Source organism: Cynocephalus volans, chromosome 15 (assembly GCF_027409185.1).
Source record: "Cynocephalus volans isolate mCynVol1 chromosome 15, mCynVol1.pri, whole genome shotgun sequence".
NCBI classification, from domain to species: domain Eukaryota; kingdom Metazoa; phylum Chordata; class Mammalia; order Dermoptera; family Cynocephalidae; genus Cynocephalus; species Cynocephalus volans.
The window spans coordinates 53,846,707-53,873,227 of NC_084474.1; the positions used below are offsets into that span (position 1 = coordinate 53,846,707).

General features: G+C 39.5%; 1 protein-coding gene across 4 annotated transcripts in view; it reads right to left on the reverse strand.

Annotated features, from left to right (window-relative positions):
* Nucleotides 1-15,758: 15,758 nt before the first annotated feature.
* ATP6V1C1 (ATPase H+ transporting V1 subunit C1) overlaps nt 15,759-26,521 on the reverse strand; it is a 38,689-nt gene continuing 27,926 nt past the window's right edge. For all 4 annotated transcript variants that reach the window (XM_063079630.1, XM_063079628.1, XM_063079627.1 and 1 more), the window contains 5 exons: nt 20,495-20,587; nt 20,320-20,413; nt 18,607-18,704; nt 17,604-17,730; nt 15,759-16,375 (listed from right to left, as the gene is read on the reverse strand). In XM_063079630.1, the coding sequence (XP_062935700.1) occupies nt 16,280-16,375; nt 17,604-17,730; nt 18,607-18,704; nt 20,320-20,413; nt 20,495-20,587 (508 nt within the window). In that variant the 3' untranslated portion in view covers nt 15,759-16,279. The remainder of the gene's footprint in view (nt 16,376-17,603; nt 17,731-18,606; nt 18,705-20,319; nt 20,414-20,494; nt 20,588-26,521) is intronic.

The window sequence follows — 26,521 nt, forward strand, 5'->3', positions numbered from 1 at the left end:
TTTTGTTTGTTTCTATTTATGTTTCAATAATCTAAGTAGTTGATGGGGTTCAGGATATGCTACCCCAAAATTCGGCACCTTGGCACTTGAGAAAACAGCAGAAGCAGGACAGTCTCTCTGACCTTCCTCCAACATTCCCACCTGAGGCAGGTCATAAAAACCTAGGCAGGATTTTTTGACCTCCCTCTGAAGTAGGTCATAGGACCCTCACAGGACAGGTGGCCTCCCTATACCCTAAGGAAAGCAACGTCCATATCCCTGAAGAAAGAGGAATACAGAAGGAAACTGAACAGGCCTTGCTAAGTTTCCCCAGTTTGTCACCCCCAGTTTACCCTACCCCCTTTGTCCTATATTTCTCCACAACTTCTCACTCTTCAGCAAACAGCATAAAAATACACAAATTTAACCATTTCTTCGGGTCTTTATTTTCTTATGAAAGCTCCTGTGTCACATAAAACTTGTATTTAATAAATTTGTATGCTTTTCTTTTGTTAATCTTCCTTTTGTTATACGGGCCTTAGTCACAAGCTGGGGGTGGATGAGGGAAAGATATTTTCCTCCCTATATAGTCACATACTGGAATGTTGTTCTTCAACTTGTTTTTTTTCATTCATTAACTTGAATAATAGCTAACGGTTATTGAACATGTGTGCAAGACCCCATGAATGTGCACTACATTCATATGCTTTTTGAAGATATATTGAAATGTTAAATTAGACAGCAAATTATTCCTCAGGAAGCAACCAATGCTTTTTAATGCTTAACAATTCCCAAGATCCCTAGCTTTTGCCTAGAAACATGAACGTCATCTTCTCATATCTATTCAAAAGTCTCTATTGATCTGATTCATGCTTTCCTCCAGGTTAGTTTCTCTGTTTGGTGAGTTTGGTGCCTCCCACTCACCATCTTGGTTTTCCTCAAACATCTGGGGATTCCTGGATGCCTGCTTCTCTTTGTACTCAAGTAGGAGACCCCTCCAGCACTCTGCAGAAGGCAGGGGGAGTGCACAGGGCTCTTTGATCTTCTTGCTAGGTGTTGTAGCCTCTTAGAACTAACTCTGCCTTGCAACCGTGAGCACGTGGGCACAGGGTTCATTGTCCTGCCTAAATCCCCTAGAAGAAGACACAACTCCTTCCTGTGGCACGGTACAGAATTACTAATTAAGAAACTAAAAAATGGAGCTGGCCAGTTAGCTCGGTTCCTTGGAGCATAGCCTTGTAAGACCCAAGGTCATAGGTTCAGATCCCCACACCACCCAGCCATCAATAAAAAAAAAAAAAAAACATGAGTGACCTACCACTGAAACCAAATGTGTCCCTAAAGAGAGGTTCTTCCACTAAGTTGTAGGAGTTCTTTGGTCCTCAGATATACTCCAGAGGAATAATAATAGGCACCACAAATGGCATCAGGTCATTCAACAAGATCTCAGTGAAGACATGGAAGGTACAGCTACCTTATCTGAACATATAAATTTGAACATATAATTCCCCCTTCACTCACTGTTTTAGTCAGGACTAAACCCAACTTAACCCTACTAAAGGGAATTCACTGCCTCATATAACTGAAAAGTCCAGATACACATAAGGCTTTAGGCAATTCTGAATCCAGGAGCACAAACTAGGTCAGCAGAAATCCGTTGGTTTCCATTTTTTAGGTCTGCCTTGATCTGTGCTGGCCTCATTCTCTGGCAGGCTGTCCTTTACCTTGGTGATGTCAAGACAGCCACCTCCATCTCTTGGGCTGATATCCAGTTATTTATCCCAGTGGGAGGAGAAATGCCTCTTTCCTAGTAGTTCCAGCAAAAGTCCCAGGACTGTGTCTTATTGGCCTGGTACAGATCAGATTCTCACCCTGGGTCCAATCAGTTTAATCTCCGTTGTCTAAGCCTGGGTCAGGGGCCATCCCTGAGCTGGCTAGCTGGGGCAGCACCCCCAAATTACACTGAGAATGGGGCATGGGCAGTTCCCCCAAGGAAAATCAGGGACCACTACCCAGAGGAGGATGACCAGATCCAGGCTGGCAAAGACAACCAATAACTACCTCACACTCCACCATGCAAACAAAGAACCATTTAGAACTGTCGAGCTCTTTTACCTGCCCATAATCTTGCTGACTAGGCCAACTGTCGAGCTAGGGCTAGGTCCTGGCGCTCAAAGACCCCTCAAGCCCATTTTCCAGACTGGGTCACAAACCCTTCACCTGCAGGCTGGGTCCACAGACCTCTCACATGCCAGGCTGGGTCACCAGACCCCTCACACGCAGGTCCATGAGCTAGGTACCTGGCAAAAAGGTCCTTGGAAGCCTTAGGTTTGAGAGCGTGGCCACACAGGCAGACGGCCTGAGGCAGACGCCAGCCAAGGTTGCAGCTTGGTGCATGTGCACTAACTCCACCCACACACAATTTGCTTACAAAGAATGTGCTGCACCACCCCCAACCATCCCTAAGGTAAGGGGACCTGATTAAATTATTCTATTTTCCCAACAAGAACCATAGACACAAAGGATTCTTTAAAGAAAATGACTATAGAATAGTCAAGGAAGAGAATAATGTTCATAGTAATATTTCTGAAAGTTTAGAGAAATAAGAGTGTGGCAGGCCCCTCAAATATGTCCACACCTTAGCCCCTGGAACCTGTGAACATGTTACCTTACATGGCAAAATGGACTTTACAGGTGTGATTAAGGTGACAGACCTTGAGATGGGAGATTATCCTGGACCATCCACTGGGCCCAATGGAATCAGAAAGGTCCTCAGTAAGTGCCAGAGGAGGGCGGAAGTGTGGGTCAGAGATGGAAGTGTGAGAAGGATTTGATGCCCATTGCTGGTTCTGAGCTGCAGGGATCCATGTACAAGGACCAGAGAGAAAGATGTCAAGTTGCTAAGGGTGGCCCCAGTCGACAATCACCAAAGAAAAACGGGGACCTCAGTTCTACAACTGCATGGAACTGAATTCTGACAACAACCCAAATGAGCAAGGAATCGGATCCTCCCCTAGAACATACAGAAAAGATCACAGCCCTGCCAACATCATGATTTTACCAGGCGAGACCTGTGTCAGGCTTCTGACCTATCCAACTGTAAGGTAATAAACTTGTGTTGTGGAAGCCACTGAGTTGTGATCACGTATTATGGCAGCAATAAAAAACAAATACAATAGGAATCGCCCTGACCAGCAACTCTGCAAAGGGCAGTGATCCAAGGCAAGTGGAAAGCTTTTAGATCTAAGGTGGGTGGGAAGGTCTGTGGAGTTTTGCTAGAACTCTGCAGACTGAGAGCCTCATTCAGTGCTCTCATAATGTCATGGTGTTTGCGGACCGACTGAGGTAGACAGGTGCACCCATATACTACACAGGAACAAAGAGGCTACTGGCCAGCATCACACGCTGCTGGAGTGGCTGTGTCAGGATGCAGCCCAAGGCAGGTGTCATCCCACATCCTGTGCTCTTTCCACTGCATCACACTCAGCCAGTGAAGGAGAACCTGAAATCAGCTAAATACAACACACATACCAAAACACAGGCACACACAGCACCATGGAAGCCAAGGGCAAAGCGAGGCAGAAAGGGAAACAATGCCACAGAGAAAGGGAAAGTGCATCTGGGCTGGCCTACAGGGACACAGGCACTTGGCAAAGGGGAGCAGGGGACGTCGGCTAGAGGAAACAGATGTGCAGGTGTGGCAGACAGTGAATCCTTCAGTGCGTGCGTGTGTTGGGGGGAGGCAGAGTGGGCCAAAGGAGCAGCTTGAAGGCGAAATGAATGAGGCTGGAAAACTGGGTTACAACCATATTTCCAAAGAGCTTTGTAGGCTGTACTGGGGAGTTTAATTTTATGTGTGATGGGAATCCATAAAGAATCATAAGCACAGGCTGAATTTTGGAAAGCTACTTCTGCAGCAGGACCAGGCAAGGGTTAGGGAACAAAGACTGGAGGTAGGAAGGCTGCAGCTGCAGTGGAGTAAGTTAGAGATGATCAGGTCCACACGATAACCCTGTGCGGCAGCTCTTAACTTCTTACAGATGGGAGAAACAGAGACTCAGAGATGTTAATCACCTTGCATAAGGTCACACAGTACTAAATGGCCAAATTGGGATTTTTAATTTGAACTCCTGTCAAGAGGCTAGGATTTAAAACCTGTGCTTCTAACTACACTGTGTATAATGCAGAGGAGGGAACAGAATTAAGAGCTATTTTAAAAATAAATTGATGGAATTTGGTGACATTAAAGTGAGAAGGTTGAGGTAGGAGAGGTGTCTGCCTGACAGGTGTGTGCTGGGACACAGGAGGCCCAGGATGGGGGGAATTCAGTGCTTCTCAGCCAGGGGTAGCACCACACCCTGGGGGCATTTGGAAATGTGTGAGTTTTTGTTGGTTTTGGTTGTTACAGTGACTGGGCAGGAGGAAACATCATTCAAGGCACAGGACAGCCTCACTCAACAGGGAATTGTAGCATACCAAATGCCCAAAGCACACCCTCAGAAAAACACTGAAGATAATCTCGTGGGACATCTTCCTGCCAGACTGGAGAGATGGGGGTGTGAGAGACAGAGATTTTAGAATCATCTGCAAATAGATGACACAAGAAGCCATGGGACAGATAAGAAGGCACTAAGGAGGGCATGCGGTAAGAGGGCATTCTGAAAAGCCTGCAATCACTGCTTTCCAGCACTGCAGTGTGTAAGGCAAGGCTTCTCAAAGTATGACCTCTGCAGCAGCAGCAGTGTCACCTGGGATCCGGTTAGAAATGCAAAACTTTGGGCCCCACCTTAGACCTGCTGATCAGAAGCTCTGGGACAGGCCAACAAGCCCTGGTTTAACTAGCCCTCCCAACAATCAAGTTTGAGAACCACTGGTAAGACAGAGAAAACAGAGGAAAGCAGGGCAAAAAGAAGAAGAAACGAGTTTCTGGAGGAAAGTAGTCAATACTGATAAATGCTATGGAGTCAGGCAGAGCGTCCACTACAGTTGATTAACCATGATGCTATCAAGGATGTCTCCAAGAATAGTTTCAGTGGATGGGGCAGAAAGTAGCTTTCAGCAGGTTGACAACTTCTTTGGAGGTTAAGAAGAATAAAGAACGTGAAGGAAAAGGAAGGATAGGTAGTAGCTCAAGAGGGACACAGGGTCAAGGGAGTGGGCTTTCTCTTAAATGAACGAAACAGAACCATATAATACAAATATAAAGGGGGAAAATAAATAGGAAAGAGGAGAAAATGATATGAGCAAACAAAGCAGCAGAGGCCTGAGCTCAAGGGGGTGGGCAGAGCAGTGTGTAGAATGGGCAGGGACATGCTGGCTGGAGGAGGATGTATCTTTCCAGAAATCAGAAGGATGGAGACATAGAGAAGGCTGGAGGTGTTGGGAAATGAGGGCATTCAGCACTTGGCATGGTGTCTAGCACCCAGCACCCAGTAGGCTCCCAAAGACTAACAAGACCAATTGCTTCAAATTAAATCCCAGTATGACCATTCAGTAGCTGTGTGACCTTAGCAAGGTAACTAACCTGAGTCTCAGTTTCTCCCATCTATGAAAGAGGAGGCCCGATCTTAAGCAGAGGACCAAGGAGCAGGAGTTTGGAGAAGGGACCCTGTAAAAAGGGGAGAAGATTTGGAACAATTCCTGTGGGAGACAGTTGATCAGAGACCAGTAAAAAAGAACATGTACAAAACAGGACAAAAGGGTATATAACCAGGATGTAAATACAGTGGTACGAAACTTACAAAAATAATGCTAGTGTTGTGACAGAGATTTCAGTACTTTCTCTCTTCCTTTAATTTCTGCATATACCAAACACCAAATAACCCCAAACCAGGATGGGGCCGTGTGGCAACTGAGAAAGCAAGAGCTGCCTGTGATGGTTCATTTTGTGTCGACTTGACTGGCACAGGGTGCCCAGAGAATTGGTCAAACATTATTCTGGGTGTTACTGCAAGGGCGTTTTTAGATGAGATTAGCATTTAAACTGGTGGTCTTGAGTAAAGAGGGTAGGCTTCATCCAACTAGTTGAAAGCCTGAATAGAACAAAAGACTGACCCTAATAAGAGAATTCTCCTGCCTAATGGCCTTCAGGCTGGGACACTGGCTCATCTGTATTCCACAGCAGCTTCCAGCCTTCAGACTCAAACAGGGACATCGGCTCCACAGATTTTGGACTTGCCAGCCTCCTTAGTTATGTGAGCCCATTCCTTGTAATAAATCTCTTTGTATATATTGGCTCTGTCTCTTTAGAGAACCCTAACAAATACACTGCCTAACTGCATGATTTTATTTATTTCCCTCAACTTCAGAAAGGATTTGAAATGGCTGCTTAGCTATTCAAAGTTCCAGCCAAGTAGGCTTTTAAACTGCAATCCTTACAGGAAAAAAAAAAAGCAGGTTCATTGGAAAGGGGTCCTGAAATGAAGCGAGAAAAAAGGAAGAAAATAAACAAGAATTACCAAGGTGAAACAGTCAAAGGGGAACCAGAATGTTCAAGGAAAGCTTTTGACCAAACAAAACTAAGGAGCAAAGATCGAGGGGAAAACTAGGAAACAAAAAAGGTAAGAAAGATCAATTAATAAACAATAGCATCAAAAAAGAAAACGAAGAGGAGTCTAATAAATGTGACCACCCCCTTACAATTCTAACATGGGATTTAATGAGTTTTCAGAGGCGGATGAAGTAGGGACAACATTGTGTAGCTGAAGAGTTAACTTTCCTACTCAGAAGGAACTGAAGCTGTGTGTCTGGCTGTAAAGATAAGAGCTGTCCAAAACATTTATTTCAGAAAAAAATTCTGACACAAGGGCAAGCAGCCAATTAAAATCTGGATAGCTATGACTATGGAAAATTTTACATTTCCTTTCAACATAAGTACCTAATTACACAGGCCTCGTTCCAGAGCTAACACACTTCTCAAGCAATCAGTTCATAGATTGCAATGTTCACGTCTCTCCAAAGTTGCTGTATTTCCCCTGGAAGAATGTGAGGGATACAATATAACTGACCCAAATACGTACCTTAAATGACTTAAGAGACAGAGGCAAGCGAGAAGTGATTTATACTTCTATATTAAGTGTATATAGATTTACACTTCCTATATTGAGAGTGGAGATCATGGCATCTTGTCTCCCAGCACAAGGCCATTAACAGTTTGAAACAAAAAGGCAATCCTCTCCTCTAAGAAAAGTGAAGCTTAGAAATACAGACATATTGGAAAAATTAAAAGGAATCTAGAGCACCCCATTCTCTCTCCAAAAAATCCTGTTGTCACATGTTGGCTATTATCGAAGGACAATTATGTGACTAATACAGGGCTTCAGAGTTAGCCAGTTATGTGTCAAATATTATTTAAAATGCCAACAAATTTTATAAACAGGCGATGATCATGCCTTTGATGTAATCAGGGCAGCTGCAAAAGAATTTAGTATTAAAGTTTACAAACTACTAAATTCTGCCTGGGTCTTCATAAGGACATTTGCAGGAGAGAATTAAGTATGTTTGCAAAATGCTCTAAGAGTGAGAAGGTAGAGAGAACTTTCAGTGCAGAGTCTGGCACACCTGTTGTGTATATATGCTTAATAAATTCATCCGCTGGAGATCCAGAACCCAGTGCCTACTATGAATATGTCAAGCCCAATGTAAGAAGTTTGGGGTTACAAACAGCAACCCCAATGAGTAAGACCATGGCCAGGGTAATCACTGAAAAATGTAAATGGGACCCTTTGTTCAGAGAGTAAGGTCTGAGTGCTGCACGTGGTCTGGAAGACGCTGCCTGACGGCCTGGGCAGTACACTCCACACCCCGCCCTCCCTCGGCTGTACCTTGCCGACCTTCTGTTACCCACCTCTCTGAGCTGGCTCCCTTCCCCTAGTTCTGCACATGGCTGGCATCTTCTAGGGGACAACTAGCCACTCCCTCTGAAACGGTTCTTCCCATCCCTTCTCAGCCCAGGTCAGCCCTCTATCACCTCGCAAGGTCAGAGGGGGAAAGTCTTGTCTTGTTTAGTATGCGTTTAATGCCTACCACCCACTAGCAGGTATGCTCCATGTGGGCAGGGCCCTTTTACTCATTTAAAGCCTCCTGCTCCAGCACCAGGTATTCAGCCACTACTAAATATTTGCTGAGTCAATGAGGATTCTGACTTCAGTAAATGGTTGCTGGACAAATGAGTGAACTAAGGGCACTTTTACCCAGGCAAGTCGTCAGTGACACACATGAAAGCAGGAAGAAAGATATCAGACCAGGCAAGTCTCAATCTATCCCCAGCCAGCTCTCTTTTCATCAGGGACTGCTAAGTACGAATGACAACTGCGGGAGTGATAACCAGTGACCTGAGCTGTCCTGGAAGGGATTTGTAACTTAGCCCAGAAGTACAGGGGTTTGCAGACTGCTGTGGTCAAGTCTTACTGGGATGGTGAGTGGAACAAATGAAACAGAAAAAAGACAAACTCGTGGCACAAATAGCTAGACTACTGAATGGAGTGACACCCTGAAGTGCAAAACTCCTTATCTTTCATAAAAGGGAATTCAAATTAATTTTTTAAAACTACATTGATATAAAGGTATAAGCAATGAATTAAGAGAATTTGTAAAAAATCTGAGATAATCCCCAGTAGGTTTCTTAAATTAAGTAATTCACATGCCATAAACTTTACACTTTTAACGTATACAATTCAGTGCTTTTTAGTATATTCACAAAGTTGTATGACCATCACCACTAATTCCAGAACTTTTTTGTCACCCCCAAAAGAAACTTTGTATCCATTAACAGTCTCTACCAAACCCCTTCCCTTCCCTGGTCTCTGGCAACCCCTAATCTTTGTGTGTCTATGGATCTGCCTATTGCTGGCATTTCATGTAAATGGAATCATACAATATGTGACTTTGTCTGTCTTCTTTCACTTAGCACAATGTTTTCAAGGTTCATCCATGTTGTGGTCTGAATCAGTACTTCATTCCCTCTTACAGCTCAATTATTACATTGTATGGATAAACCACATTTTGTTTATCCATTCATTCACCAGTTGATGAGCACTTGGGTTGTTTACACTTTTGGCTATTTAAACAATGCTGCTATAAACATTAATGTGCAAGTTTCTGTGTGAACATAGTGTTTCAATTTTCTTGGGTATATACCTAGAAGTGAAATTGCTGGTCATGTGTTCCTGGTAGGTTTTTAATGGGGAATCTGACTTCTAAACAGATGTAGTTAGAAGGGAATTAATTTCAATTTACATAAGATATAGGGATCAAGAAGCAAAAATAAAAACACACACACAAAGATCAAGTATGTTAAAAAAGGGTAACACTAACAATAAAAACAGCAGTTAGTATGTCAAGCCCCTCCTCTGTGCCATGTACCTTGCTAGGAAATTTGTATCTGAGGTTTAATCTTCATCCTCGCAAAAATCCTATAATGTTATCATAATCACCCCTCTTCTACAGATGAAGAAGAGGTGCAGAACCCCAGGACGTTAGGCTGCCCGAGCTCAAACTCTGAGAGCACACAAATCAGAAGCTGGCCGATGTGACCAGGTCTGTGGGGGATGGAGAGAAAAGCAGTCCACTGGAACATTCATAACAAACATCCACGGTCTAGATTCCTCCATCTAATTAAAAAACAAACATTAAACAATATTCTGCTTTCAGAAAATACATAAAGAAGCCAAATTAAAAAGGGAAAAAATCCAGTGCGAACAAAGGGACTTTCTTCTGTGGATAAACGAGGAGCTCTTCAGGATTGGTGAGCAGCGACTTGCCAGTCCCCTGGCAGCAGAGCTAGGGTGAACTGAAGGTGAGCTGAGATTGGGGCCAAGGCAGATAGGAAGAGACTGGGGAAAGAAATATGACCAGCGCACATGCCAAGGAAGAGGCAGGAGAGGAGGATGTGGAGGTGACCTCCAGAATGCTCAACTTGCATGCATGCAAAGGGTGAGGAGACAAGGAGCAAAGAGCAGCAGTGTGAGCCCCGCCCCTGGCCAGCTGTCCGGCAGAGTAGTGGCACCGGGCTCAAGAGGGAGGTGAGATCCAGGCCACGTGTCACTGATGGAAAACAACCCACTGACAGCAGTTGCATAGGAACCCCTTTCCTATGCAGTTTGCCTCTTTCTGAAGGCATCTGTTTAAGTTGCTAGATTTCTCGTGAGAGGCTTAACTGCTTCACTATTTTATGAACCTCTTAAACTCCTTAAAGGGTCAATGGAGACAATGTTGTTCAAGAACGCATGCTGAGCATCTCTTTGATGTCTCCCTGCACAGCCTGGCACGGCAAACGCTGTGTGCACAGTGGATTCTAAGGGAGCACTGATTGACAGAAGAAATTCTGTTCCCATTAGAACCACACAACTGTTTCCAGTTCTGCTGACAGTATTTCCCATCAGAAGCAGCTTTTGGTCTTTTAATATTGCAACCCGTTTGCCCTCACGCACCTAAAGGCATAAAGCCTACGTAGTTGTCTTTTAGGATTGAAGAGAATGCTGTCTGCATAGCAATCTGAAGCACATCAGCAATGATTGAGACCAAGCCTCTCCTCTGTTTCTCAGACCCGTTAGGAAATTAAACCTGGCAGTCAAAGTGATCAGAAGCTAGGCTTGCACTTCCAGTTATAGGAACAAAAGAAGCCAAAGGACACGGGGCATCCTGGAAACTCAAGGGCAAAAGGGCTCCTTATCTAGGTGTGTGAACAGCTAGACCTGAGCTGCCCAATGTGGTAGCCACCAGCCACATGTAGCTATTTAAAGATTAAATTTTCAGCTCCTTAGTCACACCAGCCACATTACAAGTGACCTATGGCCACATGTGGCTAGGGGCTACCACATTGTGTGGCACAGATATAGAATGTCCATCATCACAGGAAATTCTTTTAGACAATGCTATACCAGACTGACTGTGGTCAGATTTGAAAAAAATAGGGGTCTTTACCCACTAACTAATACTATGGGTTGACTTTTCTGGATAGATACCCGTTAGCATGTTTTCAGACTTTGTATTTCATGGATTGATAAAATCCTTTTTAAACCTGGGGTTGCCAAATTTGTATTTGGTCAGGAAGGGCTGTCCTGCCACCAGATTACTAGGCTGTAAGGCCCATCGCGGCAGGCACTGTGCCAGTCTGCCGAAGGTGTTTGGATTTTACACACATACATACACAGGCTGGATCAAGTCACAAAATATGTCGTCTAACATTTCCTGAGAAATCTGTATTAATAAATGCGTGAAACAAAATAATCCAAATCAGAATGGTGCAGGCTTCTCAAAATTAACTGTACATTTCAGAACCAACCATGAGGGGGAGTGGGGGAGAAGAAACTACCTGTTTGATTTTTCATGGCACCAGAGTGCCCTCTTGTGGTAGAATATAATACCTGTGCAGTCACAATTCTTATTTAAAAAACAAATGACTTTGTTTCTAATAAGGCATAAAAATCTGTATTGATCTATAGCTATTCTGAGAATCAGTCCAAATACATACCTAAATAGTTATATAACATATGGAAAGTCGTGTTCGTGAAAAAGAGAATTATTTGGTCATCCACATACCTAGGAAATGGCAAAATACATGAAAGCTGCTCTTGGGATTTAATATTCTGGATAGTTTGTCATCTTCTGCTAAAAAAAACCAAAAAACAAAAAAAACCCAAAAACCCCTTTCGAGTTCAAGGCAGTATTGTGCATAGTTCATTCCTTCCTTTCTCTCACGTTTGCTGCCTCCAACTTCTTTTTTCACTTTCATCTTAATATCCATTTTTTTGTTTCTTCCCTCATATAAACCATTTCTTGCAAGTCTGTGTTTTGGTTGTTCTTTTACACTTTATAAGCAGTGATAAAACATGCTCAGAGTGGGTTCTCAGTTAAAAGATAAAAGCGTGACCTTGATCATTTTGGACAGTTTTTACAAATTTCAATTTGATATTCTAAGTCCTTGCAACGGTAAAGGACACCCCCCCAATCAGCTTCTGCCAAGGCAGAATTCTCTGGTTCTATTGATTGATGTGCAATTCTTCTTCAGGTGACAGAGTAGGAAAAGCGGCTTTACCCATAATAATTCTATTAAGTGTGGTCTTTGTGAAATAGAGACGAACCACTATTTAAAAGACAGCTGAAGATGCTCACAAATTCTGTCAATGCCCCAATCTGAGAGTTCAGAGGAATGATCTTGAAAAGGTAGTCTCAGATTGTAATTGGCTAACCACTAGCATCTGACTCTCCTGGGTGTTTTGTTAAAAATGTAGATTATTCCTCAGATCTACTCAAGACTACAAACCACACCTCGGTGAAGTTTGGTAATGAATCTGCATTTTTATTAAATTCCCAAGTACAAACCACTTGGATATAATAACCAACTTCAGTACTGAGCAACTGCCAAGAAACGTCCCTTCTGCGTTTGTTGACCGCCTTCTGTTGTGTTTTAAAGCTTTTTCTTCTCACATATCTTGACCATTCCTGATATGAAGGATACTGTCTCATTACTCCTCAGTTTTATATTCTTCTGCAGAGCTAAACAATCCCAGGAGGTATTCTCTTACTGTTAATGACTTCAATGGTTTTACTCTGTTCCGTTTTTCTCTCACAAGTCAGTCATGGGGCTCGAATCTAAAAATATTCTAAGGGTAAATTCGCTGGTGAATAAAATGGTTCCTACGTGCCATATTCCCTTTTTTTTAAAGTCAGAATTTCATTCATATATTAAAGATACTAATGCTATCTCTGCTAGAAAAATAAAGACCATGAATCAAGTTTACGTTATTGAAATGGGTGAACTTCAATTTAGAGACAAGTACTAAATAAGGAAAATTTCTGATGTGTCCTCTAGAACATAATACTGTTACGAACCTAGGACAAATCATCTTTTGCTGATGTTAACAAAAGACGATACCCACATTTTTTCTAAAGGCAGGCAAGGTTTTCATTATAAGCTGTTCTGTGATATTTGCATATGTAGTTTTTAACCTTGTGCTTATGTCACTTTGATTTCTTCTTAAAATGAAAAGGCAGCCAAGAATAAAGGAGAAAAACCTCATATCTAGATCAATTTCTTATATTTTATTTCCAACATTTAGGACTATTTAATTCTGAAATGAGAGCAAATAAAAGTTGACATTTGCTCAGTATTCGTTATGTACAAAGTATTACTTTAAAGGTACTACTTGATATGTGCTCATTCAAAAAGCCAAGTGGAGCATGTTCTACAAAGAGTTCCTGCTTAAGAGCAACTTCAGCAGGGTAGTATCAGAGGTAGAAAAATATCCTAGGCTGAATAACTTAGGCTACTGAATTTAGCATGCAGCAACTAGACACAACTCACCCATCACTGACAAAATGTTCTGGGCACCTGGGTTTCTGCCAAATACCAAAACCACACCTAATGCCTTTTCTATATCATTGTCTATCTTGGACTAAGGTTGAGGAATGTGTTTGGCTCACTCCTACAGTGCCTAGTGGAAATGGAAGGTATCCCATAAAGAACTAAGCAGTCAGAAATTTTAGGTTCAAAATCTGACTCAAAATTTGTGGCTTTTGACAAAGAAACCACTTAACTTCTCTGACCCTAAGTCTCCATGTACGTAAAATGGGGACCACCAAAGCACTCATCATGAGCAACAGGAGGAAGGGCTGAGGTAACAGATGTGAATGGTCTCTACCAGACACTCCATAAATGTTTAATGAATCTCAGAGTTACCTGAGCTCTAACCTAGAAGAGAACCAGTAGACACCTTAGCAAGGCAAGTGAACGGGAACATTCCTTTCCCAGGAATGGTAGCCACCATGAACAATACAAACAATCCAACATGGACTGAAGCTCAGTGACAGTCAAACTGCTTTAACGTTATGTTACAAACACGAACCCCTACACACACAATGACTTCTTTCCAACCTTCAGATTCCACAATGATATGTACCTTGAAAATCCTAAATTAAACACTGAAAATGGAGCTGCACAGTACAAGTATCAAGCTCCCACCAGTCACCACTTTCTGTGCATGTGGGGTCTCATTTTCTCATCACACCAGCCCTATGAGGTGGGCACTCTACCTCCATTCTACAAAGGAGGGGCTGGGACGTGGAGATCACTCTGTGCCTAGGATTGCAGAGCTCGTCAGCAGCAGAGCCACAGTCTCAGCCTTTTGCTGTACTACATTCCTGATGAAAATTACAGTGAAAGTCCCATTGTTTCAAACATGCTGCAGTTTTAAAGATGAAACAGTTCTCCCATCAGAACAATATTAAAGTCTAAGTAAAACCTTAAAAGCCATCATGTGGATCTATCAGTAATTAATTGTCAAAACACAGCTCCCATGATGGAGAGATTATCCCCATTTACACATACTGAGACTCAAAGAACATCTGCAAAAGAAGACAAAAAACAGAATTTTCTGACATCAAAACCAAAATTTTTCACAGCTTCCTCTTGTCCAAAGAAAAACTAAAAACAAATCTGCATTCCAGACTTATCTTGAATTTAGAATTCTGACAGATAACTTGACAGTGTGTGTCAAGAATCTAAATATACAGTTGGCCCTCTATATCAGAAGGGGATTGGTTCCAGGACCTCTGTGAATACCAAAATCCTTGGGTACTCAAGTCCCTGAAATAAAATGATACAGCAGAGTTGGTCCTCCATATCCGTGGGTTTCAATCTGAGGTTGAATCTGTGGGTGCAAAACCCATGGACACAGCCAGACAACTGTACATACACTATGACTCTACAAATTCCATTTCTAGGATCTCTCTTACAGAAATACTAATACAAGTATACAAAGATTTTTGCAAGGGTGCTTACTGCAGCAGTGTTTGTTATGAGCAAAAACTAAAAACAACCTAGATATTCACCCAGTTGGCTAAATATATTATGGCACAGATATATGATAGAACACCATGTAGCTGGTCAAAAGAATGAGGTAGCTCTAGCTACACAGACATGCAGAGATATCCTGGATACACTATTATGCAAAAAAGCAGCGACAGAATGTGTGTAGTATGATCCTATTTTTATTAAAAATAAACTCTGTGTGTGTGTGTGATATATAACTGTTGTAGAGATACAGAAAAGCACCTGGAAGAACACATAAATTTTCCTTGGGAGGTGGAAATTGGGGACGGACAGTATCTCGTATGTTCTACTATGCAGAAGTTTATATTTGTTTGAAGTTAATAATTACCTACAAAATAAAATTTTGAAATAAAAAAAGATTTTGACAGCTAATTTTCTAAAGAGAATAGAATAGTTTAGAAAAACCCTTAAAATAAAATGTAACGTCCTTCTCCCATTTGCAAGCCTGTGAATGCACAGTAAGCACAGAATTGCCACAAAACCCTCTTTCAAAAGCTCTTTGAAGACGTGAAACTAAGTCAATCATTTCAGAGATTTTAGAGGTTAGCAATGCCTCTATTTTCAGACTATGTCATAGATGACATAAATGTCAAAATGAAAGCTTTTATAATTACAGGTATTAAAAGAGTAACTTGTAAAATAAAGACTTAAATAACTAAAGCTGCATAATTTTGCTATACTTTATTCAAAATTGGCCCTATTTCTTACTTGAGGGAACTAAAAGTCTAGTGTCCAAATGTAAATACCCATCATATGTTAAAAAATAATCTTCAAATTTGTGCTCTGACCCAATTTGGCACAATTAAATCATATGCAAGTCAGACACGTGGTCACACCTCAGCATGTAACAAAATCCTGAAAGTAGCAATAGCAAGTTAGCTATGACATCATTTATTAAACTCTCAAACTGGATTGTAATGTTCTGAAGTGACGCACACCACAATACACCTTTGCACAGGTAATTTTATTCTCTCCTGTGGGTGTTGACAGTGCTCGTAGATTGTAATTTGAAACATTCAGAAAGCACATACCTGAATATTGTCACATTTCTTTATATCACGATTCAATAACTATTAAACAGTTATGTCTACTAAATACAGTGAACAAAATGGTATGTTTACACCATTCCCTTGTCAAAGGGGCATTTGTGCACAATAGTAACAAATGGAATTAAAGCATACCACAATATCAATGAGGAAAAGACCTCTTTAAATAAACTATTCTGTTTATAAATAAACTCTGATTTTTTTAGTACACATTTACAGACCTGATCAATAAAAAGAAATAATACATATATTTCCCTTTAAAAAGAAAATGTTGAGATGGACCACTATGGGAGAACTCACCTAGGAAAGGGGGTAGGAAGCAAGCAAAGGGTGACAGAGTTAAAAGTACTATCATACGGCAACCTATTCCTGTTAGCATACACCAATACAAGGACAGGATTGTCTGAGGAGGAGCTCATTTTTACTTGAATTCCAGCAAGTTGCAATCAATCTTGTAGTACACATAGGGGTAGTATTCCTGTTGACTCAGGTTTAAGCCTGGAATATCCATAGGAGCCTACGGAAAAACCAGACAATTATTCAATTTTGTACTTGCAGAAATCAAAAAAAGGAAAAAAGTATTACCATTTACCTTTTTATTGAACACATACTCTGTGCTAAATTTATGCACTTATGCTAATTTAATCTGAGTTAGGCATTATCTCCATTTTGCAAGTGAGGAAACAATCTCTGAAAGGTTGACTTGCTATAGGAAACAGACAGTGAGTAGTAAAACCAGATTCAAGCACTCGACTCCAAAGCCTATATGGGTTTAACCATGACTACCATCCTTTTTCATGTATACCGTAAAAAATTACTTTTTAAATCTCAGGCTTGGGGTACTGAGTTTATGGGATACAGGCTTACAAGATGTTGGATATAAATAAACCAAGTATGGTTTTAAAGACAACACATTGTACAAGGGGTCTTCAAAAAGTTCACCAGATGAGACACCAGTGTGCAAAAAACAAAAACAAAAACAAAAAAAGCTCATGGAAAGATTCGTTTTATCTTTTAACTCCATTTTTCCATGAGCTTTTTGAAATACCCTCATATATGCATAAGAACTTATAGGAAATTATGTACCCAATCATTAGATCTCATATTTTATCCACAATTCCATGAAAGTGTAGCAAGTCATTTCCTCCATTTTCTTCAATCTACTGATTTTTCATGGTTCTAACTAATGCACACGTGAGATACTACCATCCTAAAGAGAAAAAAAATCAGCAAGATATTTTAAGTAAAAAATATAAAGTAAAAGCTTACTACAATTTTAAACAGAAACAAAAAACACACATACTGTCTATATCTTTTGTTTAAAAGAAGATACAAACACATACCACTTTAGAGAATGATAGTTCCCTTTAAAATGCTCATCTATTGACTCCATTACTTCTACCAAATAAAACTACTTATTTTCTTCCTCTCTGCAATTTAGTTTTTGTAAACACCTAGCATCACTGATTGTTTCTGTATTCCTGTAGCTATAAACATCTGATATACAGCAAGATAATGACCGGCTTTTAGAAATACCAAGAAGCGAAGAACAGCTATAATGGTAAAAAACAAGGTAACAATGTAAATCACTTGCTATGTTTATCTAACAAACTAAGAAACCCAGAGTAATAAAAGATGGTTAAGTATCATGATATTTATTATCCCTTTTCTATCTTCCTTCCATCCTTTTTTTTCTGAAATTCATTCCAATTCGTACTCTACCAGGCTATCTAGTAAGTACTTACATCAATAATAGCTGCTGCACTGCTGTCTAGATGTTTATACAATTCATATAATACTTCTCTCAGTTTCTTCATTGTTTTCTTATTGGGCTGAAGTAGCATTGCTTGGAAGTTCACTGGCAAACCATACCTTTCAAGGAAGCAGCAGTATAGTAAACAACACAAACAAGCACATAGAGATTTTCTTTTTAAACCAAATATTCTCATACTACTCTTTAATCATGGTTAATGAGGGAAGGGTATATCATTTTAATCACTACCTTTACAAGTTCAACTAATATACACAGAAATTTAAACTAATATACATAGAAACGCAAGCCTTCTCCGGTCCTCACTACTAGAAATCTTTCTTTAAAATGAGCCAATTACTAGGAATTACTCTAATTACTATTCAATTTTTAAGGTAATCTATGCATATCATCAGGAAATAATATGTAAGGTTAGTAGATACTTTTGTGATAATAAACACATGAGATTACTCACAACTACTTTGAAAAATTTGAATAAATTTAAAAAGTGCGAGCATGGCTACACATTGTTTTTTTAAAAAAAATTTCTAATATGAGCAATATGTACAGAGCATCACAAGACGATTGAGATTTTAAGTATCTCAAAATATTAAAATATTTTAGGTTAATATGAAATAATTACAATAAATTATTCAATAGGTATACTGTATACCAAAGTACATATATTTGAAAAATCTGCCTTTTAAACAAACATCACCTAGTATTTTATAATCTACTTTTAATTTAAATAACTACATCAGAAAAGAATCAGAGTATAGCAGCATAGATCTCCTTAGATTTTCTAAACCTGGTGTTAAAGGACAAGACTAATATGTACTTTATAAGCTATATAAAGTACTGGCAATTTTCCTCTCATGATTGGCCTTTTGGTTTCTCTAAATCAATTTCATATTGTGAACTGTATTATAATAAAGAGATCCAATGTAAAGGGATCTATAAACTCTGCAGTTGCAAGTTTCTCAATTAATTTTCTTTACCTTAAAACAGACTCAACAAAAACCCTTAACGCTTTCACATGAATCCATGCAATAAATGCCTCACTGAAATTCACTTTCAGCCACCGCACAAGTGGCCCCTATAAAAAGAAAAAATTATTATCATAAATTTGTTCTTGAAAATGGCAATTAGATAGATCAAATATGTTCAAAGGAGTGACTATCCATAAGTCACATAATTCACTTTTTAAATATTTCAAGTATTATTCTTATTATATTGGATACCTTACTTACCCTAAAGTAAGATTAAAAGATTAGCCACTACTCAGTAACCTAATAAAATGCACTGAACCGATTCACTAACATCGAAATCAGCATATATTTTAATGAAAGTAGTTTAAACTGGTACAAAACATAGGGGTGCCCTAGGTTTGAAAGCCAAAATATAAAAATCTGAATTTACTACACAATACTCTACAACACTTATTACATTTAAAATAGAATTCAACAATTTCTTGGGAACAAATAAATAGTTACATAGTTAAGTCATTTAATACTCCTTAGTTTTTTCATGTATAAAATAAGGGGGTTCATCTAGATCGCTAAAACCTCTTCACATTTTAAATTTTTAATGAATCTATTATGTAGTATATAAGCTCTTTTTAAGTCTAAATTATTGAGTAGAATTAAATACCTCTTTAAAGAAACAGATTTTTTCCTCGCCATACTTAAAAGACATACATTTGTGAATTCAGCTAACACTCATTTGGATAACATTAGGCTCATTTGGACGTACTAACCAATTAATTTAAGAAAAAGGAATAACAAAATGAAATCTTTGGTCAAAATATCTGTTCTTTAAAAGGGGTTTGGATCTTCCCTAACAAATTGGTTATATTGGATATTACTTGGTTAGGGTTAGTTTTCTCCCAATTTGAGATAATATGGTTTATAAAGTTCTTAGAAGTAATTTTCAATGGAATTTGCCTTTATTTCCCCTCACATTAAAGGAGAAACACACTTTCACTCCTCATTTTTCCCTGTCCATACTAGCTTTTAGTATTCTCAGTGATCCCTCACTTGAAGATAGCAAGAAAGTAGATGCCATCCTTCATTTTCACAATTCCCTCCTTGTTCCCCATTATGCCTAGAACACACCAATTCTTCAATAGTTTAAATACAAATTCCTTTAATCAGAGATTGAGGCATTGAAAAAACTGTGCCTCAAGAAAACGAAAATGAAAATTCTTACTGAAAAGTGAGAACTTTATTTCCTAACTAAACTCACCCTTCACTACAAGGACATTAACCAAAACACTCTATTTAAAATTAATTTCTAGGGCTGGCCCGTGGCTCACTTGGGAGAGTGTGGTGCTGATAACACCAAGGCCACAGGTTCGGATCCCTATATAGGGATGACCGGTTGGCTCACTTGGGAGAGTGTGGTGCTGACAACACCAAGTCAAAGGTTAAGATCCACTTATAGGTCATCTTAAAAAAAAAAAAAAAAAAAATTTTTCTGATATGGATGTAGATGGAATAATTAATTTTTAGATATGTACTTTAACTATTCATAGATCTAAGCTTATTTAGAGGAAATTCATTCTGATTACTCAACAGAAAAAATAACTAAAATTAAATTTCTTAAAAGCAAAATCAGAGGAGCTTTGCTTTGCTTTCTTTTAAATCAAAGAAAAGCAATACCACCTTTTCTTCTGCTTAACACTGATAATACTAAATATTAAGAACACGTACAAATTGCTTTTTCTTGTCAGTTGAAAGCCTGTTCATTTCTTCTTTATCTGCTTTCATCTCCTCTTCATTATACTGGAAGTCACGAACAATGAATCTAAATTTGGAGAAAACAAAATTGTTCACATTGTATAGAACTGATGAAACACATTTAAAAAACAAAAAATAACAATCTTACTTGTTTTCCCTGGCTTTGTGTCTGAAGTCATCAACTGCCTTCCTAAACAAGGTGACATTGCAAAGGTAACTGTCTTGGTCCTCTGAGAGAACACTACAGAAAAAAAAGGAAAAAGTCCATTTAAAGCTTTACTCTTTTTACTCTCATTCTTATTAAGGGCGGAATTCAGAAACGGGAGGAACAGAGAAACAGCAGGGTATAAATGGCCTTTCCCTAACCACCTCAGTGCTATTCACCTGTATTGCCTCAAACACTGAAGACACAGAATGCTTTTCGTTTATGATGTCTTAACACCCTATATTACACTTACTTCTTACAAACAAACAAAATTAAACCATAACTCAAGTAAAGCAACAGAACTCTAAGAACCACGCTTTTCAATCTCTTATCAGTGTGCCAGGCTGGTCTGTTTTCAGCATCTCATCTCCCTGTTAAGCACTCCCTTCTTTTTTACAAGTCGAATTCTCTTTTCCTCTCTCCTGTCCAACCCAGCCCCAATGAGGCCTAGTCCGGCCTCTCTGCATTGCAAGTACCTCATACTGCATATCTTTCCTTTTTTCCCATCATACGTGAAATAAAAAATCGACGAACTCAACTGTCTAAATAACCTGTGAATAAATGCACTCGTATGCATCTCAGAGCTCCATTTTAGGCTTTAGGAGATCCCAGTGAGGTCAGAACTCCTACTCAGTCACAGCTCCATGGACATGACCAGAAATACCTTTCCAGACACACTGCCAGGAAATTTTCACTGTCATATAAATTTGCAATGCCTTGGGGAATGTCCACTGTTTGGAAAGGCAAACTACATAGCTCATGTATAATATGGTCCTAATTTGGCTTTCAAAAACTACCTTTAGCTCTTTCTGTATAGAATCCCATATGCAAGGTCTACGAGGCTTCATACTCAACTGTTCACAAGGGATGAACTTGGGGTGAGGGAATATTACTGAGGGGTGGGGGTCTGTTCTTTCTTTCAAGTATTGGGGGTTTTCTAATGTTTAGATTGTGTGTTTTTATTTTTGTTTTTTAACAGCTTTGACGTATAATTGATATACAAAAAACTGCACATATTTAATGAATATAATCTGACATTTGGACATACACAGACATCCATGAAACCATCACCACAATCAAAGCAATAGACATATTCATCACCAAAAAGTTTCCTTGTGCCCTCTTGTCTTTTTTTAATGTGTAGTTTTTATTTGCAATGTGGGACTTCTGAAATCTTTTTGCTGAAAGATAGTAAGTTTTACAAAATTGAGGGAGTACTTGTACAATTTCAAAGATGGGATTAAAAAAAATTTTTTAAAGGCAAGTTTAGTTTTCCCTGGAAGCCTAAGAACTGCCTAGTTAAACAAATAAATTCAGGAGGTCATATGACCAGCAGGTGCCTTTGTGATTTCTGATCACTGTAATCACTGACATGTAGAAAAACTCAGCTAACTATGATTTAGAATGTTTAAATCTTTCAAACTGTCTCTTCTCAAAACTATTACCCTTAGTTCTTGCTTCTACTACCTATCAATCCCAAAGCAAGGCAGCTACCAAGTAAACAGAGCTCAGTAAAAAACTTTTAATGATTTTTTGGTTTGTGAAGGTTGATTCAGTGATGTGCACATTGGTGGAGATCAAAACAAATCCAAATCTAATTGGACAGGCTATTTCAGAGTCATAAACAATATTCAACCATTATCATATTAATCTTTTAAACTTATACAGTACTTTGCTGTCTTGAAGACCCTTTCGAAAGCACTTGATGCTTGACATGACCCTGTGTTGATAAGCAGAGTATCTGTTATGCAGGTTCCTGGGACAAAGCAAAGTCATATGGCTCACTCGAAATCCTGATGGTAAAAAAAGCCAAGATAAAAACTCGGTCTTGTTTTATGACTAAATCCTGTATCATCTTAATAAGAAAAAATAAATAAGAGCCACTTGCTTTCCCTTGTTCTCCCCAGGAAAGGGATTTCTTAAACCTTATAAAAATAAACCATGAGTCCTTAGTATAATGGACTTTAAGTCATTTAACATGTACTGAGGCTGTACAATGTGCCAAGCTGTTGCTAGACATTAGGAATAAAACTAATAAGACATCATTCCCTAACCTCAAGGTATGGTTCTAATAAAGGAAAAGATATAAACAGGTAACTACAACAGAGCTGTAAGTGCTAAAATAGAAGACGCCTAAGATACTCTGGGAATGAATGACTTTATCTGAGGGGATTCAAAAGAGTTTCACAAAAGAGATGATGTGAAGTGGAAGTTTGAAAAATAGGCAAAAGAGAGAAGAATATTCCAGGTAGAACCCTCTATGCAAATGAATACAGGTATGAAATAGCAAGGAACATTTGAGGAACTGCCAGAAGTAAGTATAGCTGTCACATAAGGTACACAGAAGGGAGTGTGTGTGTGTTGAGGGGAGGCAGTAAAAGTGAGGAGGAACAAGCAGAGTTTTAAACATGGGAGTAACAAACAGATTTGTATGTGACAAAGATAAAAATGACAGCAATGTGATGCACTCATGAGAGGGGAAAATACTGGAGAAAAGGAGAACAGAGACTGGCTAATGGCAATCATAATGGTGCAGGCAAGAGTTGATGGGGGTCTAAACTGAAGCAGCAGGTATTGGGGGGGGCGGGTAGTTTAAAGTAGACTGAACCATGTGACACTCCTGACACTACAGGTGAAGGTTAGAGCCATGGGTGTGGTTGAAACAGTGCTGACATTAGAACAGATCGTCCTCTGAGACAGAAGAGCCTAAGTCTGGAGTGGCCAATATTCAGGGCTTACCAGAGTCTCTTCTGCTCACTCAGCAACTCAGGCATAGAAGCCAGGAGACTGCTTTAAAGATTAATTTGGGGTGTGAGTTTGCACAAGACACAGGAGCCAGAGCTGATGGTGCTGGCAAGAAAATGGCTGAGTGATGAGTCAAGAGCCTAGGCTCAGCTGTAGAAGAAGCAAGATTGGGGGAAATCAACAAAGCCAATGCAAACAGAGGGCTGGGGGACAGGAGATGTGAACTAGGTCAAAAAGCAGGGGCAGTGAAAGTGAAAAAAGATAGAGAAAAGACCTGGTAAAGAGGTGAATTCCTTTTTTTTTTGGCGGCTGGCCTGGGGATCCTTTTTTTTTTGGCGGCTGGTCAAGGGATCCAAACCCTTGACCTTGGTGTTATCAACACTGCAGTCTAACCAACTGAGCTAACTGGCCAGCCCAAGAGGTGAATTACAGACTTAAGATTCCAGAGGTAGAGCCTTTTTAGAGGCCGAGGGTGAAGCCAAGGGAGCAGCAGACAGAAACGAAGTGGAGGTGATGATGCATGAGACCATCAGGGAGATGATAAGGCAGATGAAGGATGGATTTCAAACCAAGGCAAACGCAGCACGTGACACGTGAAACCAAAGTAAAGTAACAAAATAAAAAAAAGTGAAAGCCACAAGGAGAGGAAAGAGGTAAGAAAGTCACATCTTTCCACAATTTAACATGGATTTGAACTCTCCCCAGATACGATGTTGGCCAGGAACTGTGCCTGCAAGGGGGCTGTTTAGTTTAACCCAACTTGCAAAAGCTCTCCTAGGTTCAAACAAACGTGCCAAACTCACTCTCTACTGTTCTGTGGAAGTAGTAACACTATCTTGCACAGATGTAACTGGGCCTAGAGGAAACTAAAAGGCAATTGCTAGTCAATGTTTTTCAGATGTTTCACAGCTTTTTTGGTGGTCCATGAGAGTGGCGGTGCTTTCTGGACCTTATGAGCTCTTCCTGCTGCTTCTGCTTTTTTCTCTCTTACCTAAGACTTGAACCTGTCATCCTCTCTGCTCCCCAGTCAGTCCACCTGTTTCTTCCCTGCCTTTCTTCATACAACTTTTCTTTGCAACTCCTCTAAAACACAAGAGAAACTTTTCTCTGTATAATGGCTAGTATAATTTTTTCTGCACTTCCTAGTTGGGCTTCTCCGCTTCATTTGGAATTCTAGCTCCCTAAAAAAAAGCCACCAATGTGTTTGTGGTGCTGCTTCCAATGACAGCAAAAAGGTGGAAGTTAGCCAGACTATTTTTAACAAGCAAAAGTAGACAGACAAAAAAACGGTGGTAATTCTGAAATAACAAGTGAAAAGCACCTCTTTCTGAACAACATTCCAACAAAAAGCAGAACAGCAGCCAAACCTCCACTTCGTTGGCCATAAACTTGACATGGCATTTATCCACATCCCTGCATTTAGCCACACAACAATGGCAGTATTTCAAATTGTCCAATCTTTTAAGACTTAGAATATTTTACAAATAGCTAGATTGTGTGTATTTTAAAAATGAAATTATTTCTTTCAGGTCTGCAGATGGTATTTTTCAATCTATTCTTCTACCTCAAAATTCTACTTTCATCTTCACTGATCCCAACAATGATGACTCAAGTATCAAGCCACAAAGCAACAAGTGAAAGTGTTACCACCTATAATAATTGACTTAATTTGTGTAATACACTTAGAACAATGACTACCTCATAGTAATTACTCAAAAATGTTATTTACTATAAGCAAAAAACTTCAGCGTCAAGTCATAGAGATCGTTCCTAAAGAGTGGACAAAATTCCAGATAAACCCACCAAAGCCTGTTTGCTCTACATGAACTACATGTATTCTTCATGGTGCTATCTGAGCTAGTGCTATGTTCTCTATGACTAAATTTAAACAGGTAAGTTTTTGAGTCTGCGATTCTCAATGTACTTTGAACAGAGACATAGATAGAACAGATGTTTTCACAGAGAAAGGGCTGGGAACCCTCAGGTCAATGTGTACTTACGGGTCATTCAGAAGACAAGTAATGCCTGCATTAAACTGTTCTTGCCTGACAATTTCTCCTTTAAACTACTAAAATAATTTTCAAAATACCTAAATCTCTGAAGTAATATTTTTCCAAGTCCTTCTTTCAGAGTAAAGCTGGGCCTACTTAACTAGCCTACACACCACAACCTGAAAATCTGGCTTGGCATATGTCCACCTTTGGAGGACACTCTGTGCATAGCAGGTCCCCACCCTCCTCCTTCAACTGCCTCCTAGACATAAAGTCAACCTCTATGGCTTTAATGCCCTACACATAAAAAGGTATTATCTGTCAGGGAAAACAGCCTAAGTGAATAACAATAACAAGACACAACCGTAGTCTTCAGTTTACCATGAGAAAGACTGGTTTGAATGAATGATATTCCAAACTGGAAAAAAAAATTCATGAGCACAGATTTCTGATTTAGTTCTCAAAAGATCAACATTTATGAAACTACAACAGCATTACCTTGTGTTTTGTATACTCTATCTAGCCTTGAAAGAAGTTCATAACATACACAGGGAAGGTGCTATACTCATTTTACAGGCAAAGAAAATGAGGCCCAGAGAAGTTAGAACACTTACCCCAGGTCACACAGCAAGTTGGTAGCAGACCCAGCAATAGACCTCATATCCCTGGGTCCAGGACTCTTCCCATTATACTAAGCTACCTCTCATATGACACAATGAAACTGGAAAAGAAAATATTTCATGGGCCTGACCTTACTAATTCTAATTCTCTTCTTGAGGCACATATACACAAAAGAATCCTTTGGAGTGCATATACACTGCATTTAATATTTTCTCCAAGAACATCTTGTGTGGCAATGACAGAATACATGAGAAAATGACATGGAGTGGTGTTAAAAGAGTACAGGACCTAGAATTAAAAGATCTGAGTTATAGTCCTTACTTTGCCACTGGACGCTTAAACAGCCATAGCCTTAGGCAACTATTTAAATAAGCATTTTTACTTCCTCACCTATTATAATAACTGCCCAAACAGCTTTGCAGAGTTACTGTAAATATAAAATTAAACAATGTATGTTAAATCCATAAATAAAAAAGTGCTTAATAAAGTTTTTTTTTCTTTTAAAGCAGCGTACAGATTAGGTAAAGTTTATGCTCAAATAGAGATTTAGAGATCAACACGGCACTCTAGTAGCCATTCTGGTACGCTTCCTTTGCAAGTTGAAATGAGGAAT